The sequence below is a fragment of the Patagioenas fasciata genome, chromosome 5, assembly GCF_037038585.1.
Source record: "Patagioenas fasciata isolate bPatFas1 chromosome 5, bPatFas1.hap1, whole genome shotgun sequence".
Taxonomy (NCBI): Eukaryota; Metazoa; Chordata; class Aves; order Columbiformes; family Columbidae; genus Patagioenas; species Patagioenas fasciata.
This window is the reverse complement of record NC_092524.1, coordinates 5833166-5854998: the sequence shown is the minus strand read 5'-3', so window position 1 is coordinate 5854998 and position 21833 is coordinate 5833166. Positions and strand designations below refer to the sequence as shown.

The following is a 21833-nucleotide window of genomic DNA, read 5'->3' as shown; positions in this document are numbered from 1 at the left end:
ATCAAAGCACATTATGAAAAATAAATAATAAATAAACATTAATAATTATAATAAAAAGATTCAGTACCCTGTGAGGCTGCAGCCATAGGCAACAGCTTCCCAAAGAAATAAGTACTTATGATGGAATTCAATTTGTTCGTTCAAATATACAAATTATGCTAAATTCATCTCATAATGAAATGTACCATCATCAACTCGAAAGGCATTAGATTTGAACTCTCATTTTCTATGTTTTTCTTACCACTGCTTTTATTCAGAAGCTCAAGCAACAACTTTCCGTAATTTCTATTACCTTATTTAATTCTTAATTTAATTCCTGCAGAGAAAATAGTAAATTACACATACATCCCCTGTTCACTGAAAAGGAAAATGAATAGTTAGACCTTCTAAAAAATAATGCTGTAATACGGGAGTTGATGTAAGTTGGATTTAGTCTTCAGGTCAGCTGCCTCTGAGCTGTATGGAGACTTAGAGTAAGTTAAGTGTAGCTCACATGGATCCTACTGGACTGAAGCTGCTAGGTTCTCTTCATTGTGGCTCTTGATCACATAAAGTTAGCATAATCTCTCCAATGGTTTTAAAGAAGGAGCAATTAGGTGACAAATATTGCAAGTTTTCACTGAGTTATTCAGGAACACGACGTTTTCAGCTCTGTTACTGAGCGAATAAAAAGACTTCAAGGAACAGCAAAATTAATTGAGTTTACTCAAACGATACTCTTCCAGGCAAGTAAAGATATAACATTTGTATAGCTTTGGGTTAGGAAAAAAATGCAGCATTCTCACCCATTTTGGACTTTCCATCTTCATACTTGGTTCTCTGTAGCATGTGATGCACGATTCTACTTCTTGTGGAATTGCTGAAGAAGCTGTCTTTGTTGTTTATCGTGAAACTATTGAAATAATAAATGTCTTTTAATATTCAGACAATGCAGAGGTGTTGAAACATCGCTGTTCGAGTGTTTTGTTCTTACAGTGATTTATTGGATCTTTAGCCTCTTCTTGGGTACTGCACACGATATAAGATTTTACACCCCTAGAGCATTTTCTCAAGTCCAATAAATTTATCGTCATCACAGATTATTGCTGAGAAAACAGAGCAACTAAAACTAAATTCCAAAGTATCCTATCTTGGTAATTTCTCTACTGGGTAGAACTAATTAAAAAAAATATCTTCAGAAGCAGCGGTCATTCTCAAATTCAAGTTACTTATGAGTTGGCAGATGTCTCTGTCATGGAAACATCAGAATTGCTATTCAGGAAAAAAATATAATAATAAAACAATCTCCATGCACTGGACATTTCAGCAGCAGCTCCACAACCACTTTCCCTTAGAAAATCCCAGGATGGAGCCAAATAAAGCATCCCTTCCCAGATGGTGCTGGTTTCCAGGCACCAGGAATCTGACCTTCAGGAGCTTTTCCTACTCAGCTGTGCCAAAAGTGATACTGTTACCATTGATAACATCAGCTGAGCTGGTTGAGAAATAACAGCAAAACCAGGTGATTGGTCCAATGCAATGTAGTCAGTCACTCAAAAAAACCTGAGATTATAATGCAATTATTTTGTCTTTCCGGTGTAAATTCACTCCACTAGCATATAGCTTCTTTATTGAGAAGCAAAAATTCCTATTTAGCTTAATTTATACTTCTACTTTAAATGAACTTTCCTCTCCTGAAAGAATTATCAGAAAATACTTCTAAGATGAAGAAATAACCAGAATTTTCGTATTTACTTTTTGGGTTCAGAAAAAATTTATAGCACACTTAAACCACATCATCACCAAAATGCTAATTTGAACACATACCCTTTTTATTTGGTGTATATATATTTATACTTTCAGAGACAAAAGCATTTATAAAATGCAGATCTGATTAGAAAGAAAAATAATTATCCCTGGTTTTAGCTTCTCTCCAGGTGTTCTCCATTTCAACAGCTGCCTCAGGTTTTGCCTAAGTCAAATATGTAAGTAAGCAAAGCAAACTTGAGTAAATATTTGCATTTTGTCATGTAATGGAGAGAAAACCTTCTAAATCAAAAAAGCAGCGTTCATTTTTCAGTCAAATTTTTCCCCATACTACTGAGTGACCATCAAAGAGCCACTAAGAGAGAATAGAATTTGGCTTTAAGAAGAAACCCATAGAAAATATCAAATATGATACTGGGTATTTGCCAGTGACCATCTGTTCATGGCACTTGCTTGGAAGAAGTGAGGTCTGTGGCGCTGCTTTTCCAGTTCCAGCACTTACTGGTGGATGCGGGCACGGCTGAAGGGTGCTGTGTAACAATCTGTTTCTTCCAGATCAGGTAGGGCCTCCTTGTCCAGCTTCATGGGATTCCTGGGCAACCAGCTCTTCAGCTCTCTCATATTCCTCTGCAAACTGAGACAATAAGAAATCAGATTTACAAACTCTCATTTGCTTTGTATTTCTATATGTAGCTGCATCGTGCTAGAAATGAAATGAAAGCAGGAAATTTCCGCATGAACTTTAAAAAAAAAAAGGCGTTAAAAAGCAAAATTAACAGTTTTCATTTGTGATTTATCTTGCAAACTTCACCTGAGCACAAGTCAATCTAAAAGTAGCAGGATTATGGTTTGAGATGAGACTGTAGTATTGAGTCTGGGGAAACAACACAAGCGTCACTCCTCCTCCCTCCCTTGCCTGCCACCCTGGATACTAAAATTCATAATATTTAAAAGTAAATATAGGACTACTCACAATCAAATTTTTATGTTTTTCTGCTTTCAGTAAAGCTTTTCTCTGCAAACTTTTCACCACAATCAAAGAGCTGATATTGCCTTACAACACTGTATACCTGTATGTCAAATAAAGGATACTGCTTCATGCAGTTTCCTAAAAATTGATATTATAAAACGCAAACAGAACATAACTTTTGTATCCTCAATTAGATTATATATCAGTAACGAAAAGAGTTTTCTTCCACTGACAACTTGCCTAGACAGTATCTCAGGCCATGGTTTATACAGGGGAAAATTTAGTGAAGTTAATTTTCAAGCAAATGCTAGAAGTTATCATTACTTGAATTTTGCACTCTTTGCTGACTTATATTTTTTTTCATATTCAACTGCAATACAAATAAGGCAATTTAATGAGTAGGTTTCTTACTACACTAGTGCTATATTATGACACTCTAACGATATCAGAGATTCCGAAAAAGACCACAAAAATATCTAAATTTTAGAAAAACATTCCCTAAATAACCTTTTTTTTTTTTCAGTGGGATTTGGGCCTTACTCATATGCACAAGAAGTGTAAAGCTAAGTATCAGATCTTTTAATCTGAGGTGAATACTTAGTTGCCTGTGCTAAGCAGAAGCTCAGCTACCCATTTCATAATTAAGAGTAATAAGTGATGACACGGTAAATTGCTCTTGGGCAGCAAAGTCACCTTTGTGAAAATGCATTGTCAACATCAGCAAAAAAACCCCAAAGTTCTATCCCTATTTAACACTGTCAGACAGAAATCCAAGTGAGACGTGGGAGCAGAATTTTACACATATTTAAAATTCTTAAAATTTGCTTCTTGCTATATATCACAAAGTTATTGGTACACACTGGTATGTAACTGGTTCTGCACTTGAGGGACACACTCAATTTGATGACGAGCTAAAGAACGAAACTGTTCGAAAAGTTGAATCATGGAAAACAGTTTCTAGGCAGGTGCATCCCTTTAAGTGTCTCCTTCAGTCAGGTAACACCGTCCTGTGGAGAGCTGATTATATTTATGGGTTCCAGTGGATGTTCTCCTGATACAGTTATACACAGTGTATATAAGTACAGGTTTCACTTTATGGTCTTCATCTTTTTTCTGTTGTAGACATGTAGTTTAAAAAAGAAAAAATATTTAGTCAGAACCCAGGTTTTTTCTTTAATCAGAAAAATATACCGGTGCATCAAAAAGAACAGAGAAACAATGCATCTGATTTCAAACTTTTTAATTATGAAATTCTTTTAAAATTGTTTATGTGAAAAGCATTAATCATTTATCTCTCTAAAAATCTGGAAAACTAGGAGATAAGTGTTATCTTACAGAAGTTAGCTCATTTTAAAAATTCATGGCTGCTCCTTTTAACAGGCAAATTAATGAAGAAGAGTATTGCAATAAATTAAAAATTATGTCCACATTACATTTGCAGCTCATCTTCTGAGGCAAAAAGGCTTTTTATCTAAGGTGTAATTGCTTTTTCATTACATCATTTATGGCTGATCACTCCAAAAATTAGTGCTGTCAGATAGCGCAGAATATTTCAACTGAAAAGTACATCCCATTCCATACAAAAATAATCCAGCAAGAGGAATGACTTTTCTTACATTTCTTATATTAAAAGACATATATAGGTATAGACGTCTGCCATATTATCATATATATGAATTTAGAGAAGTGTACATGCCACAGCAGGGTCTAATATACAACTGTTAACTCATATTATTAAATTATAGAAACTGTATAGCCTTGAAATTCTACCTTCCGTATAGAAAGATTTGAATATAGTTCTTCATTGTAGTGCTTGCAAATTCCACTTAACAATTTAGAATGATTAATGAGATTTGACAAATTACAGAGAAGCAGTTAAGTTTGTAAAGTTCTAAGATGCAAAGAAAGAATGACAGTAGAAGTTAAAATTATGACAGCAATTTTAGAGTTAGCTTCTTCTTCTTTGTTTTTTTTTTACCCTATTCCTTTGCACACTGGATTGTATCCAGTGGCAGAAAATATTGAGAAAAATATTCATCCCCAAATTCTCACAAAGTAAATCACAAGTAAAAACGTTTGTCTCAAATGGAAAACCAATCTGGCACAAAAGTTGTTTATTACTTGGTTCACAGGTACTGTGCAAATTCAATTGCATTTTTCAGACATCTGTCCTTCTAAATGAGGAAAACAAATATATTTAATATCTAGGACTCACCAGATGGGATACAGATGAAATGAGACAATTTTGCAGTAAAGCTTGTTGATTTTGCCTTTGCATTAAAAAGCACGACTTACATTTTTCCTAATGCACACTAAAATGGAGCAAGCATGTGAATGACTGGGAAGAGGAAAAACCGCAGCTGTAAATTTATGTTATAGATTGTTTTATTTCCACATATTTTATCTGATTAAGTTTACAGTTTTCTCACTTTACCATTCAAATTGATATCATAAGACTACTTAAACTGCTCCTAAGAAATAATGAGAGCTCTTCATCATCTAAAGTAACAACAGAACCTAAATCAAATGGCACCTCATCTCAAGATCCATCTCGAGAAAACCCGTGATAGAAAACTCTTTCAGATTTCCCTCATGTAAAAATATTCGTATTTTTCCTCAGATAATTAATTTACAAGACATCATTATGTCTGACTAGAGCAACAGGGAGTGATTAGAGCTCGCAGTGTCCCCAAGGCTCCTGTCACCGGCTGCTGTGACTTCTTGTTCCCTTCTCCTGGCTGACAGAAGCAGCAACAGCAGCAGCCACCGATGAGGTTTGCAAGTATTTGCCTCCCAGAGAGTTAAACAGCTTTTAATGCAGCATTATTCTGTCAGCTATCAAATATTCAAAACACACTTCAGTGCATGGCACTGATTTAATCCTGATCACCAGGACACACATGAGAGCTACGTCTGTGTGTCTATGGGAAGAGCTGACTGCCAGAATCTGAGACATGCACTCAAAAGCATCTTCCCTGCTAAAGAAATACGCCTTGGTAACAGCAGACAAAACTAGAGACAGCTCCAGCGTTACATCTTTGCTGCCAGGATAAGGTCTTTTGGGTTTTTTTTTTCCTGGCATAAACACTTTTGCATTTCTAAAATGAGAACTGGCAAAGCTTTCAAGTACTGCAGTCTTGTTACAGATGAATATTTTAACACTTTGAGCTAACATATTTTGAGTTTTCAGGAAAATAATGTAATTTTCCAAGTTTCCCGGATAAATTTACAACTGCGAATGGATTTTTCTGTAGCGGGGTGACAATCTGACAAAATTAGAAGCTACACATCACCCACCAACCTGCCCATGGTTTTGCTCCTCCAGTCAGTGTAATAACATTTTTTCCTGAAAGAACAGCAAAAATCAGCTGAAAATAATCAAGTAGGAGACAGTTGAAAAGGACATAAAAATTATAAAAGAACATTGGACATTTTAAAGCGTGCATTTTCATAGGCAGAAAGGTGAAAAACACTTGAAAAAGGAAACTGAAATAGAATAAGTCATTAATACTGTGATTTCACATGTTTTCAAGTTCAAAATTTGTTTCTAAGTCAAAATCAAATTTTAGATCTGTAGCTAATAATAATAACAACAATAATAGTTAATCAGTAATTCATTCATAAGACACACATCAGACAGGGTTCAGGGGTGTCATTCTAGTATTCATTTAATGTGATTTTTCTTAGCTTTTATTTCATAAAGCACATCTTAGAAGAATCACCAGGGTTTTCACGCTATTAAATGCTTGATGCGCTCTATGCATTAAATACCATAAGCACTTAGCACCATTAGATCTATCTTCATTCTCTGATGTGCTATATACCCCTGACATTTTGCATCCAGCTGAAGAACAATACATGGCTCTAAAAATCTAAGAGTATGAACTGCAACAAACAACTTTTATGTTAATGGTTCTTTTTTCTCTACTCTTCACTGGTCACAGAAATTTAGAGAAGCATGACCAGAAATCCCCAGTAGTCTTCCAAGAACAGTTATTTTGAAACCATATGGAGACATATCTGCTACAATCCAATATTTTATACATCTAGTTCCATTTTTTTCCTGTCCTCTTCCTATCATTTCATGTCACATTTCAACTATTTCATTCTGTCACACACACAAATGGTACTTTCGCTCTGGATACTTCTCCATCACTTCTTAGTTTAGAACCATATGTTGTTAGCAAGATCTTCAATTGCTCATCCAGGTAGAATTTGAGATTGAGTAAAGTAAATTATTTACATTAAAGTAACAATACATAAAAAGGAGAGGGAAGGAAATGTTGCCTAGAAAATACATGGCCATTGGAATGTTATGTATCTACCAATGTGGAGGCTGTTGGCAGCCTGACACTTCGTACTGCCAGACAGAATTGTTAACGAAGCAGTTAAGCATTATTAGAGGATTTTCATCACTACATTTTTTAAGAAAACCCTTCCTTCATTCCCCTTAATGGCCCTTAGCATTTCTTTTGCACAGATGGAGTCCAGTTAAGCTACAGATACATCTAAATTATTATTGTGTGTGACGAAGAAATATATTGCTCAAGAGATACTTGTAGACAGATAAAATAAACCTTTTGTCTGAGCTTCAAAAATACATAACAGAGCTTCATTTCTACTGACAGACCATATACTTAACAAAAATACAAAAATTGTTAAAAAAGTATAATTCAGCCATGATCTAATCTTGGTGCCAATATAAATCCTGTTTGAAGCCATATACAAGACAATAGCATTTACCACAGAGTCTTTTGAAATGCTAGAAAAATTTCCTTTTGTAACTGAAACTCTGAGATTCCAGCTATATTGCATATATGATGTATACTCTATATCTGCCAACACCTTTAGGTATAATGCCAGGCTAAAACAATTCTGGGATGCTGGGTGGTCCTTTGGGTCAGAAAAAGGCATTTTTACTTTTCAGGAACAGAGAGAAACACCTCTTAAACTGTGTAATAATTCTATTGATTTTGTTTATATTCCTTAAAAATATGGCTTTTATTCTTCATGTATTATTCATATACAGTAGTGACATACAGTATATTTTAGTGACTGCAACTGAAAGCCCAAATTTTGTGCAAGAGAACAAGGCTGTACTGCATTAAAGAACTGCAGGAAGGGTTAGCTCTATTCTTCAGTTATGTATTAAAAATGGACAGTCAGAAGCCACTGATAAAATGGATTGAGCCTAAAAGAAATAATCTGTTCTTAGAATCATAGAATATCTCAAGTTGAAAGGGATCCATAAAGATCCTTGAGTCCAACACCCTGTTCCTCACAGAACAACCTAAAACCACCTCAGCACAACCTAAAACTTATTGAGAGGGAAGGACTGAGATTCCTTCTAATTATGGGAGAATTGTATGATTTGAGCTTCTTCTGTCTATTGAATGAAGGAAATAGTTACCTCAGGAAAACAATATATGCTATATATGGGCTTTTTTCTTACCAAGTAAATGTATTTAAATCTACAGTAAAACTGCCAAGAAGGTGAAGCAGCAAAATTTAGCGTTTTACCTAATTTTGGTGGACTGAACTGAGTGGGATAAAAAGAAACTAAAGCAGCAGCCCAGAAACAAAGAAACACATATCAGACAGACACTTTCAGGGAGGAGGAGGAGAAAAAAAAAAAGAAGAAAAAAAAGGACAGAAAACTCACCACAAGAAAATATTTACATGTTAGTTAATAATATAATAAACAAACAGGTCTTTAAATGCCTTTGAACGCAAAAGTCAGCCGTTTTTGTTTTTCCAAAGAGCGCTATTGATCTGTGAAGTTATCAAAATGATCAAAATGATGAAGAGTTCAAGCCATTGCTAAATCTTAATCTGGCAACTTCAAGTATCAAAACCAAGTAAGAACTATATTTGAATTGGAATTTAGATTATGTGTGTGTACACACATATGCAAACACTTCTATGTTTAAAACGTTGACAAGAATTATTCAAACTAGAGAAGCTCAACTGGCACTGTAATAATATTCTCAAACGTATGGAAGATTGTTACTCAGAATAAAGCTGGGTATTTGAAATGAGTTTTGAGGAAAGGATGCTTCGTGATGACTGTTTATGGCTTAGGACCAATGCAGGAGAGCCACACTGCGATAGCCAAAATCAGCAGGGACATGAAAGATTGAGCACTTGGCAATTCAAGTGAGAAAAGAGCGCTGGAAGGGTATTTTCCGTGAGTCACACAGCTCTGGCATCTGGTTACCACTTTAACTCCTCATGAGGTTTCACCACACACTACACGCTCTTCTCTCTCAGGAAAAACACTATTAAGCAATTTGAAAAGGGACATTTTCTCCTTTAAAACCTTCTGTATTATTGCAGGAGATATTAACTTGTCCTACAAATAAATAACAAATATTTATTGCAAAAACATGACAGAATTTATTCAGCAAATAGACAAGGAACTCAGTTCAGTTCATTATTCTGCCAAAGGAAAGCTAGATGACCAAGAACTAAAGGTATCTGATTTTATTCCAAGCATGCCAATATGTGTTATACTGAAGACACAGAAGACATCGGCTATTTCTGTCACTTCACCTGCCTTTGGGTAAGACTTCAAAAATACCGTAAAATCACAAAGAATACTTGATCTCAAATGGAAGATACCTGAAACTCTGCCAAGGGCATCCAAACAATGTGTGAACTATTAAGAGTATTTTCTAAAGACATTTACTCGATTTAATTCGGAAGGTATGCTTGAAACAAGTACCACAGGTAAATTTGAAAAGATCAATACCTATTATTATCTCTCCTCATATCATCTCCCTAAATTAAATATAAGTGTCCCTGGCCAAAATGCAGCAAAGACTCCCTTTTAGCCTTAATCAAGTAATGAACTTGTTACATTAAGCAGCTAAATTACAAGTTTCTTAAAACAGTTTCCACAATACCTGAAAGGCATTCTGATGTTCATTCTTTCAGCGTATTTGCACAATGTCTCCCATGGACAGTGAATTTTAACAAACATGATATCACTGTTTGTAACTGCTGGCTGTAAAGAGCAATAATAAACAAATACACATTAATAATTCTAACTCCTTTAACATTCACCTTTCTAAAAGCATTCTCCAGTGTCAAATTCTGCTTTTAGATCTCAAGTGGCTATGCAAGGTTGAAACACTCTAAGTGCTCTCAGATAGACAAAGGAAAATGAATAATTTTCTCCCAAACGCTGCGATATGAGTAAATTATTAACTGTCAAAAGGAATCTCTAGGACAAATCTCTGCTCATAAATACAACCAAAATAAAGAAAGGTTTTATGCAGCATTTTTTGACATGGAATAAATGAATTCATTTTAAACTCCCTCAAGATCATCTTAGATGAGCAGTTTGAAGACTATTCTGTGTGTTTGCCATTTCAGAAGAGTGCTCAGCTGCTAGAGACATAGGAACAGCTGCGAGGAGGCTGCAGGTCCCACTGCCCAAACAGTAACTCCAGGGAATGGTTAAATAATTGCAATATCTGATACAAACTTATAAATGTGATCTCTATAAACTGAGATTTTTTTTTGTAAAATTACAAGGAACACTCTACAGAGACATTTTTCGTCACTAATGTATTTGTACATGAAACAAAAATTTCAGCACTAAAGGTTTCTGTATTTATCTTTTCTTATAAACACTTCAGTTCCACACCCTTCTCCCAGATGTATTTGCCTGAGTTTTTATAAGTAAATGTTTCGATAGAGTTAATTCTGATTAAGCCCTCCCAAAACCTTGAGTAATGCAAGGTTTGCTAAGTAAAGGTAATTGAAAATTTTGTTAAAGCGTTAATAAATTTAAAATGTTCACCTACAGTTCCATAGAGTCATGACACAGCTCAATAATATTACTGCTAGGATTTCATTTTTCTCAAAAGTTGTGGATTAAAAAAACACTACTGGAAGACAATTTAAAACACTTGATCTTATAAGAAGACATTTTTTTTCTGAAGTGTCAATACTTCTGAGTTGACACCACCTGAGATTGAGATATTTACTGAAATAGAACAAAATCAGATAAATTTACTACCAGACTGTACCAAAGCCTTAAAACCAAATTTTAATCCACTGTTAGATCTTTATGAATATTCAATATGCTACATTATCAGCTAGAATTTACAAGTGCTTCAAAACAGTTAAGAGGACATTGCAATAACACAGAACACGTAAGGCATTTCTATTGAGTTGAAGAGTATAAATCAGGATGAAAGACACAAAAAATATAGGAAATTACTTCAGGGTAGACTAAATATATGTCTGTTTTATAAGTAATTAATGAAACGGCAAAAATCCAAGGCTGTTTTCCTGGCTTTGTTTTCCTTCATTTTTATATTAATACTGCTGTTACTAGAATTATGGATTAACTTGACACTGACAATCTTAACTCTTGGAAAAACAGAGAGAATTCAGTATCATGCATGCTGCTGGTAGACACAGAGGTTTTATATTAGAGCAACAACATGGGTTACTGAACCTTCTGTTGTACTGGCATAAGGAGCTGGGAGTTTTCCCTCTATACTGCAGGTATATACCGAGGGTCCGTGTGTGTGTATACGTACAGGCATGCACCCCCAAAACACGTTAAACACACACTATCGAACAACTGTTACTATTAATTGAATAGAATTAAACCAATGGAGGAAACGACCTGACTGGAAAGGCTTGTAAATTTGTCAGGATTCTTTAATAAATGCAGTAAAGTACAACAGTATTCTAAAAGTTATCTCATGCTACATAAGCTACAAGACTCACCTCCCGTTCTAACATCAACCCTTCTGCTCTCAAATTCTTCTCAAACGTGCTTCTTTTTTCTACCTGTGGACTTGACTTTTTGTAGACCAAGATGTAGTCAATGCGCTTTTTGCCGTCTTTGAAGAAGAGTCCTGATGATGCCATGGCATCAGTCTGGAGAAGATAAAATTTAAAAAAATACATTAAATATGGCGTCCATGACGATGAAAAACCACATCACAAGCTGATTGTAACACAGCACTTTCTAAAACAAGGAAATGTCCAGGTATCTGCAGGCTAAACCTGTAAAGAAGTCAGAAGAACAGGCAGTTCATGTGCATCAGTTAATCGCAATTTCAAATTAGAACAAAACAAAATAACTCCACAAAGCCCATATTCCAGCTACTTCTTTCAGCTGTGCAAAAACCTTACAATTATTGTGTGGTATATATCAATGTGAACTTTTGTTAATCCTTACTTTCCAACAGGAATTAAAAAAAACTACAGGCAAATAAATTAAACCAAGTTTCCCAGCTTTGCACCTGGGCAAAATTTATAGAACAAACACATCTTTTCCAAAACAGAAATAAATCTAAAAGATTGAAAAAAGAAGTGCTATTGATTGAAATGTTTTCCTGGATATTCTAGCGGAAACGCTTTTTTCAATGCCATGTTAGCAATGTTTAAATCTTGTGTAGTTCCTTCCCACCATGCAAAGACAAGGGATTCTCTGACCTCAATATGGAAAACCCTGCTTCACATGCTGCCTCTGAAAGCTATTTTTGCATTCTGTGTTTTGTATGATTCAGAATAGACTGTGACTGTATCAACTGGTGTCACACTGTGAAGACTTTGAAATCTGAAAAGGTAAACTGAGAAACTACCATCATCTTCTGGAGAATGCAGCACTTGTTTTAACCCAAACTGTCCAGAACATGTATGTTAGGTTTGAAGTATGGTACATTGTACTTATACATATGGGACCATTTTTATAAATTCTTATATTTCTATTTATCTCAAGATATTCAGATAGATAGTATCTGAAGACCAAAGTAAGGTAGTCAAGATTGTTAACAGAGATTATTAGTGTGCTGAATACACAATAGGGTCTGTCACTAAGAATTCTGAATGGGAACAGTAGTAAAAACATTAACTTTTATTCTTTTTTTAAATGTTGTAGATGGAATGATTTAGATAAAAGATTCAAAGGTTTGAAGGTGAGGCAGTAGATGAATGATTCGAAAGTGCAAGACTGAATAAGCATGTTTTTGAATACCTAAAATTTTTGGTGTTCAAGACGCAAGCAATGAACTTATTCTTCAACAATGAAGAATTCCAGCACAAGAATTTCATAAAAACAGATGAGAGTTGGCTTTCGTGGTCCACAAACCAGGCAAAAATCACATTAAAAAGCCTGGCCAAAATTCCCCCCAAATGGAGATCCGGAACTTCTCTTATACAATTTCTGGTCATGCAACCTCTGTACAGCCATTATGCAAATTAAATCTATTTTTTTGTAACATATTTCTACCTTTCTTTAGATTAGTTCTAGCCTTTCTTTCCTCATTTCTAAAACATCTGTCTTTTTCAGTCTTGGAGAAACACATTTTCTTTCTCAGATAACAACAGTAAGCAAATATGGCCTCAGATTCATCTGCACCAAACACAATTATTTGGGGGCATTGTTCAATAAATAATGAGCTGAGATGACAGTATAGAGAAATTTTCCATCTGCTCATCTCGGACCACGTTTAGAGGAGCACAGGCGCAGGTTGAGATGCCTGATTTTGAAGCCACTTACCACAATTGTGCAGTGAACCCAACATATACTCTATCGATTCAGGACTGATTCGCTTTAATGCTACTTGCGCTTTGGTGATTTCACTTCAGTGTAATTCTCAAATAATGTGAACCTATATTAGCAGGAATACCTGTGCCAATAAAATAATTTATCTGGTGACTTAGGTGTTTTTTTCAGTTGATCTAAAGGAGCTCTACAATGTCAAAACAGAACATGGAGCAGCAATTTCAATTAAACGTATGAGTCAAGCTATATTGGCCACTATCTACACCTAGAACATTGCACCAGTCTGTTAGTACAATGGGCAGCCATGCAAAAGCACATTTATTATTTATCTTCTCTTTTGGACCAATAAATCTCTGATTCATTCTTCCACTTGTCTCTCAACACAGTGAAGGAGAAAAGCATCGGATGAAATATTTTCTGCAAAGCCCTTTTTTCTCCTTTATTATTTTAACATTTTCTGTTTCACCTGAAAAATGTGCATGAAAAGGACTGATCAATGTTTGTTTTTCTGCCTAATCCTTTTCATCCTCTCTACCCTATTAGTTTTCCAGATTTTCTAAACCAGTATCCACCTGCTCAGCTTCCCTACATTTACACATATGCAAATGTATTTACATTTGATTTGACAAATTCCTTTTAGAGTATTGCTGTACAGTTCAGCTAGCAAACTCAACATTTTAATTTCACCTTATTCCTACCAACTCTTTAAATACAGGAACTTTAAACCTTACTTATTCGTGTACTCAGGCTATGAAGTGCTTTCACAATCAACAGTAAATGTATTTGTAATGCAGAATCGTAATACACTGGTTTGCATCAGAGTAAAATATTTCCTAAGGATTTGCCACTACAGTTCTTTTGCAGTTCCTTGGTTTCCTTTATTATTTGCCATCATTTTAGGTTGATTCATAGCTTGTGATTATTATAACCAATAACATGACACACTGCTTTGAAGACAGAAACAGTGTAAAATTCAAAATACTGACATAATCATTCCACTGAAGTTTACAGTTTACATAACACAAAACTATTTGATCAATGTAACATAGAGAAAGAAGCTTTTGCTCGAGAAATAAAAGTGAAACAAAAGTATAATGCAATTACTTACTGATGTTATAATAAAAAGGGTTAACATTTATATTCAGATCTGGTATAAGAATTTTCCTGAATTTAGTGAACATGGAGGGCTTTTCAAGAAACTGTTTCTCAGATTCTAATTAATAAGCAACACCCTCTTTACAAAGTGGGAACAGCTGTTTTACACATTCTCTCCCCAATTAATTTAAATAGACCAATCTGCAGAAATTACAACTATTTCAACTCTAATGATTTCAGTCTACTGTTCTGCTCTGTGGGTTAAATATTTGCCAGTTTCTCACCCCATACAGAATCACAGAATGTCAGGGATTGGAAGGGACCTCGAAAGCTCATCCAGTCCAATCCCCCCGTTGGAGCAGGAACACCCAGATGAGGTTACACAGGAAGGTGACCAGGCAGGTTTTGAATGTCTTCAGAGAAGGAGACTCCACAACTTTCCTGGGCAGCCTGGTCCAGTGTCTGTCACCCTTACTGAGAAGAAGTTTCTTCTCAAATTTAAGTGGAACCTCTTGTGTTCCAGTTTGAACCCATTATCCCTTGTCCTGTCATTGGTTGTCACCGAGAAGAGCCTGGCTCCATCCTCCTGACACTCACCCTTTATATATCTGTAAACATTAATGAGGTCACCCCTCAGTCTCCTCTTCTCCAAGCTCAAGAGCCCCAGCTCCCTCAGCCTTTCCTCATAAGGGAGATGCTCCACTCCCTTCAGCATCTTTGTTGCCCTGTGCTGGACTCTCTCCAGCAGTTCCCTGTCCTTCTGGAACTGAGGGGCCCAGAACTGGACACAATATTCCAGATGTGGTCTCACCAGGGCAGAGTAAAGGGGAAGGAGAACCTCTCTCGATGTACTAACCAACCCCCTTCTAATACACCCCAGGATGCCATTGGCCTTCCTGGCCACAAGGGCCCAGTGCTGGCTCATGGTCATCCTGCTGTCCACCAGGACCCCCAGGTCCCTTTCCCCTATGCTGCTCTCTAGTAGGTCATTCCCCAACTTATACTGGAAACTGGGGTTGTTCCTACCCTCTACACTTGCCTTTGTTATATTTCATTAAATTTTCGCGCCCAACTCTCCAGCCTCCCATGGGATTTCCCCTAGCAATTGCCTGAAAAGGCCAAAGTTTGCCCTGCTGAAATCCAGGGTTGCAATTCTGCTTGTTATCCTGCTCCTGCCACATGAGATCCTGAACTCCACCACCTCATGGTCGCTGCAACCAAGGCAGCCCTTCAACCAGACACTCCTTGTTAGTGAGGATGAGGTCCAGCAGTGCACCTCTTCTACTTGGCTCCTCCACCCTTTGCATCAGAAAGTTATCATCAACATAGAAATAAATATCCTAGAAGAGTGAGTTGGAACCATTCCCTAAACATTAAGCAAATTTTAGGTTCACGTAAGAGTAAATGGTATGGTAGACTTAAGGTCTGCTGTATTTAGCAAAATGACAGGCAAACTTTGCAATTTACTGAAAATTAGTGAACAATACATTGTAACATAATATACCAGTATACCTTTTTTCCCCTACTTTATACCAGTGACAATATTAAGTTAATTAATAATATGTACTACCTAGGTAAATTCAGAAGTTAACTAGAACAAAACGGAGATACAACATATCTGTTGTAACCATTCATTTCACCTTTACTCAACCATCGACAAGACTTAACAAGGATAACATAACAGCAAGTGCTTAAAGGCTGACAAAATCTCCATAGGAATTTTCATTTTTATAATTTTTAAATGATTATTTATTTGCCTGTGGATGTGTGATTTACAGACCAAACTGTTCTCAGACATAGGTGTGACTGTGAGGTATTTAAGCACAGAGAGGGCACCTGGTGGAGCTGTAGATACTCCCTCTCACTTACAATTCCCTTAAGTTTTATATCTATATAAGCATATAGAGAACAACAACTCTCAGCCATAATCAACAACAGGAGCATTCACTTACATACGTGCCGACCGATACAGTACACAAGAATCAAGCCCCCATAGCATGATATATTTATTTTGCCTCTAGAGTAGACAGGATGAAGTTCAACTTTCCTCCATGTGCGTGGTGTAATTTGGATTTAGATTTGTAAAATTATGTAAAGAAAATATAACAACAGACTAGTAGCTGGGATCCAAAAGATGGATGTGCACAGCTGGGCCTCGGGATTCTTCTTTTACAATTTGGACTCCAAATTTACTAAATATCTCTTCCCAAAAATCTTCTTGTTTCAAGGTGTTGATGTTTAGAACAAAATTATTTTCCTCCCAAAGACAGCTTGTGAATTCTGACAGCTAAATGTGCTAGAGAAAAATAATTTTGATTAAATCTTACCAATAATGAAACAACATATTAAAGAGAAATTTACTCAAACGTCTTGTTTGTTTGTTTGTTTGTTTTTCCCATGGAAACTATAAGAAAACGGGAAAATCCACCAGTGTGAAGTGATGCTACTACTGGAAATGGAAGCACTGAGTCCTGGAATCACTTCTCCATAGTAGCACCATGTCACCAGTAGCAATTTTAGACATAAACAAGTAGGGAAAAGTTGTAAAAACAGAAAACATTTGAGGAAGAATGAAAGACAAGTAAACAAACTTTGAAATGTATTTGTTTCCTCATGGAAACAACAACATGTTCACTGATCTACTGCTGTCACATCAAACTTCTATAAACACCACCACAAAGTTTACTGGCACGGAGCCTTATGGCCCAAACAGAAGTGTATAGAACATCCAACAATATATAAAATCACTTTGCACGCTTGCAAGAAAAATCAGCTTGAAATGGAGGAGTAAGAGTAGGAGAATGAAGCTTAAAATGCAAAATGCATTAGTTATCAGAGATGGAGCGAGGAAAAGCAGTTTTCTGTGTCTCTTCATGTTTTGGCTTATAAGAGATGTTTTAGAGATAATAACAGATCAGTTCAGGGCTATTTAATCACGTACAAGACAGAAGTAGCCATGGAAACAATTTGAAGAACTAGGGCAGGAATTCTGATAGAGGTAAAGTCTGATGTGTGAAATTTTTGGGCATGATAACTACCTAAAATTGAAAAATCCACATCAAGGGCTTTCCTGTTCTAACTCTGAGTAAAATGGTTATTTCTCATAAAATAAATGTTTCTTCCAGTATAATTTATTATTGCTCTTAGAACTTCATAACATGCTGTTAAGTAGAGTAACGAGAAAACACCTCATTTGTTTTGATTACTAATTCTCCTTCACGCTGTTATAATGAACTTTGCGTTGACATCTTCAGCGACATTCACACCGATGGATGCCACCGTGTCAGTGGTTAGTGTCCCCAGTCAGAGGTTATGAATCAATTCTTACCCTTAAATGTTTTCTGGAAATGAATAAATTTCTGATGCTAACTGCAATGGGCAGTTCCATGAAGAAAAGTGAGATTCCTAATTAATGCTTGCTTTGTTTCAGGATGTTTAAAAAAAGTCAAACCTGCAAATAACCATGAGCATAATAACCTAGGAAAGAAAATCTGGGGCATATTTGCATATGTAAAGATATCCAAATTATCTTGAGCATCAAAGACAACACAGCCTACTTAACATGACAGGCTGCTGTAATTACCCATGTTAATGTATTTCTGTGATTACTACGCTGTACTGTGCAGAACCGAGCTTTTTTCTGAACAGAAAGACTTCCAGAAATATCTCACCTTTCTAATAAAACTGCAGTTTAGCTTTTTAGGAGTAAGCTGAAGAATTAGTAATTATTTTACTTTCTTCACAGAGAACCTTTTCCTTCCCTCTTCATTCTATTCAGACTTATGGAGTAAGCATGAAAAATACATTTGTATGTCATATGAAAAATACATTTTGCTTCAGGAAAGGAGTAGGTTTAAGTGACCTTATGCAAAATGTTGAAAATAAGTCTGGTCAGCGCTACTGTATGTGGAAGCAGCAATGGAGGATGTTTGGAGACAGAAGGCTTCCTATTTTAAACACTTAACCATTCCTATTCATTCTTTAAGTCTAATAGGAAGGCCTTAAGAAACATAGCGACATGACCACTCAAAATTATTCCTTACGTGTTTATATTTTGAAACTTTCATCTTTATGATAAAATTACTTATGACTTTCCCTGCATTTCCTGAAATAGTATCAGGGTTTTTTTTCTTTTTAAACAAAACCGCACAGCAGATGAGAGCCATGCACTAGAAGCATAAACATGAAGTTAACTTTTGTTGCACTTTCACATGTCATTCTATTCTGGGAAAATGGTTTTATCTGTTATCATTCCTTTTAAATGTTATTTACTTTTGCATTATTAGACTGCATTTGTGGTCTACTCCTTATCTATCAGGATCCCCTTGCTATTCTCTTTTCCAGCACACTGTTGTCAGCTGACAACATCTTGTTCTTATTTATACACTAAAACGCTTTTATTGCCAAACCTGCTCTTTCAGCACACGTGCCTGACTTCCACTGAACACAGGAGCAGGATTATGAGTGAAATAATGTGAGTGAAACTAGTGATAAATTGAAAGAATTAGAACACATAGCACAAATCTGTGCAACTCTGAAAGTCATGGACTTAATAGGAAAAAATGAAAAGAGAAAATAATTTCTGCAAAAGTGTTGAAAATATAAAGATTGAAGAACAGATTTATTCTGCAGATATTACGTTTAATTAATTCCATGTTTCAAAATCACCATTAAATTCTCCAAATTCAATATTTGTTTTGCAGGGGAGAAAGGAACAGATGTGTCAAAAATCACAAAGAATCCAATAAAATGCCTTGACGATGTATTTTAGGTGTTCACAGGTAGATTTATCCTTTAATAATCTACACTGAACATACTGAGTTTTGCTCAAATTATAATGATTTTTCAGCAATATGTCCAGCTCATTAGATACAATTCTCCACATGTTTGGGCCAATTGCTTATTTAAGATGTTAATTAAAATTCCTTAGAAGTTATTGCATTTCTGGAGAAACCATTTCAGACCCTGTCCAACACAAAACTAGTCTGGACAAGCAGTATTATACTGGATATCAGTGGATACCAGAAAAGGACAGTAAACAAGGCTACTGTATAGGTAGCAATTCTTTATGGTTCCTGGACCCGTACTAATAACACAAGAACTTTGTGCTAGAATCCCTTTCTTCAGCTTGCCAGAGAGCAAAATATACTATCTTAGATTAAAAATTCATCTGATTAAAAATTCATCAGATCAAAGATAGTAACAGTAATGTAGTGAATGAAAGGAAAGGGAAGTGCAATTTCTCAAACATTCCTATCTGGTCACTATACACATGATAATAATTGCTACAGAAAATAATTCACTGCTACTGACTTTGCTGCTTCTGTGGACAAATGTTGCCTTCCATTCATGTGATAAATTCTGTTTAGCCTGCTTTCCTTTCTCAGTGAAACTACAACACTTCAAATACCAATTTTGCAATGAGGGACCTTCTCATTTCCTACATTTCCCTTGCAACAGCAGATACTGCTCATTCCATACTTTGCTCAGCAGCCACTCGTTGGCATCATTCCCCTGCATGTGATCCCTTGGCAGAATCACATACACAAAATTGTACTTTCTACACAATCTCAACAGCAGTGGGTGATGAAAAGATGGCAGGGATGGATAACGAAGGCAGCTTTTTAATGGGTCTGAGTGACTCAACACTTTTCCAATTTGAAATCTGCAGATTCTGAAATGATAAAAACCTACACTAAGGGAGATTTTGAGTTATAAATCTTAAATCAAGGAAACAAGAAAAGTAGATGACTATCAAGATGAGTATTGGCATCCAGATACTATATTAAAACTATCTGATTTTTCTAAGGCTTTAAAACTGCAGCAAAATAAATCAGGTTTATGGGAAGTGCATCAGGTGATCTGAAATACTAAACAATTCCTGAAAAAAATGTGTTGGTTTCCATCATATCAGCAGACAAGTTTTTTATTGCTAAAGTATGCAAGTAGCTGATCGAGACAGATAATAGTAGCAAGCATTAACTGCAAATAACTTTTTTCGCTATTTTTCTCTGAGTCTCTCAGGTATATTATAAAACAACCTTTCCAAAACATGCCTAAATCAGAATCATTAACAAGCAGAGAAGAACAACAAGCTTTTATCCTTGTGCACTTCGCCGATGTGATGTTTTCACATTTTCATTCTCTGGTCAGACTGAGATTTTTTGATCACAACAGATCAGATATTTTCCAAATACATGGCAGTACTTACCAGCTGTAAAGCTGTAGAGTAGCCTCCTGTGCTTTCAACACTCTCAAAAAGAATTAGAAGCCTCCTTTTGCTAGTTTTATACCCATTTTGGGAAGAAGTTTCCCTTAGACATCTTCCACAAACTGCCACAAAGACTTGTACATTAATCCAAAGGGAAAATAGTGGTAACCTCCTTTTCTAACATAAGACTAATCTAAATCCCCTCTGCCTTTCTCCTGCGGAGGCAGGCAAGCAGTAAACAGGAGGAGAATCTTGCTTGGTTGCCTCATTTGCAAAAAAAGTAAAGGCAGAAGGAAGTTTCCAAAGTAATTGCTGTGATAAAAGGCGCTGTCAAGGCTGAAAGCCAGATATAGCTTCAGAAGACTGTTTTTAAACTCTGAAGCGCTTTGTTCAGTAGGTCAGGACATGCAAAGATTGAGACATAAAAGTGATTTTTTTTTTTTTAAACTTAATACAAATACAAGGCTCCTCTTTAAACTTTGGAAGAAAGTGAGCTTACTGACTGCCTATAAACAATATCAGTCCTGAATGCAAGGTTTGGGGAAAACACAGCTAGCGATCATTTCAGATTTTACATGAAAATACAAAAAATAACTTGCTTTAGCACAACAAAATGCCTGTTACTAGTTAGACACTATCTGGTACTAGATTCTTTTGGTAACAGCCTTACCTGTTATTAAAAATATTTAGTTCCCTGTAACATAATCTAAATTCTGTATATTCTGCATTATTTTTTCTACCTTTTAGGTCACATTTAACGTGAAAGGCTTTGTCTAGCTAATGAATAAAACCAAACAGGAACATCCGTTATTATTTCTTTCTTAATTCAGCTTGTCTTACAGAAACAGACTAAAAAATACATGAACGCAAGTTCTCATTGCAGCCATTTAGATGAAATTATAATAGTTCTCTGTCGTTACCAAGGTTTAATTTTCATGTCAGAGATTTCCCATTCGTAAATATAATTACCTGTAAATCTATCTAAAAGTTATTAGATAGCTATTATTACAGGTTTTTTTCTAAAAGTATCCCATTAAATGAAGTCTCAGAGATCACATCAACCTGCTACCAGTGTTCCAGAATCCTCTAGTGGTGATGATCGGTGTAACTAGGAGAACAAGCTTTACAATGGTTCTGTGATTTCTGTCAAACATGCATTCAATGCTAAAATCACAAAGTTATTATTATAGAACCTTCAAGCAATTTAAGCATTTCTAGATTCGTAGCATGAAATTATTCATGTTTTTACATACCAATTTACATACCAATTTTACATA

General features: G+C 35.7%; 1 protein-coding gene across 5 annotated transcripts in view; it reads right to left on the bottom strand.

Annotated features, from left to right (window-relative positions):
• ANO3 (anoctamin 3) overlaps positions 1–21833 on the bottom strand; it is a 183491-nt gene that overhangs the window by 48382 nt on the left and 113276 nt on the right. For 3 of the 5 annotated variants that reach the window (XM_065839113.2, XM_071808824.1, XM_071808823.1), the window contains exons 5-9: positions 11465–11617; positions 9622–9722; positions 6018–6062; positions 2249–2380; positions 786–892 (exon numbers count right to left, since the gene is read on the bottom strand). In XM_065839113.2, the coding sequence (XP_065695185.1) occupies positions 786–892; positions 2249–2380; positions 6018–6062; positions 9622–9722; positions 11465–11617 (538 nt within the window). Of the gene's footprint in view, positions 1–785; positions 893–2248; positions 2381–6017; positions 6063–9621; positions 9723–11464; positions 11618–20556; positions 20716–21833 lie in introns of those variants that run through there. The other 2 variants (XM_071808825.1, XM_065839115.2) reach the window with 2 other exon arrangements.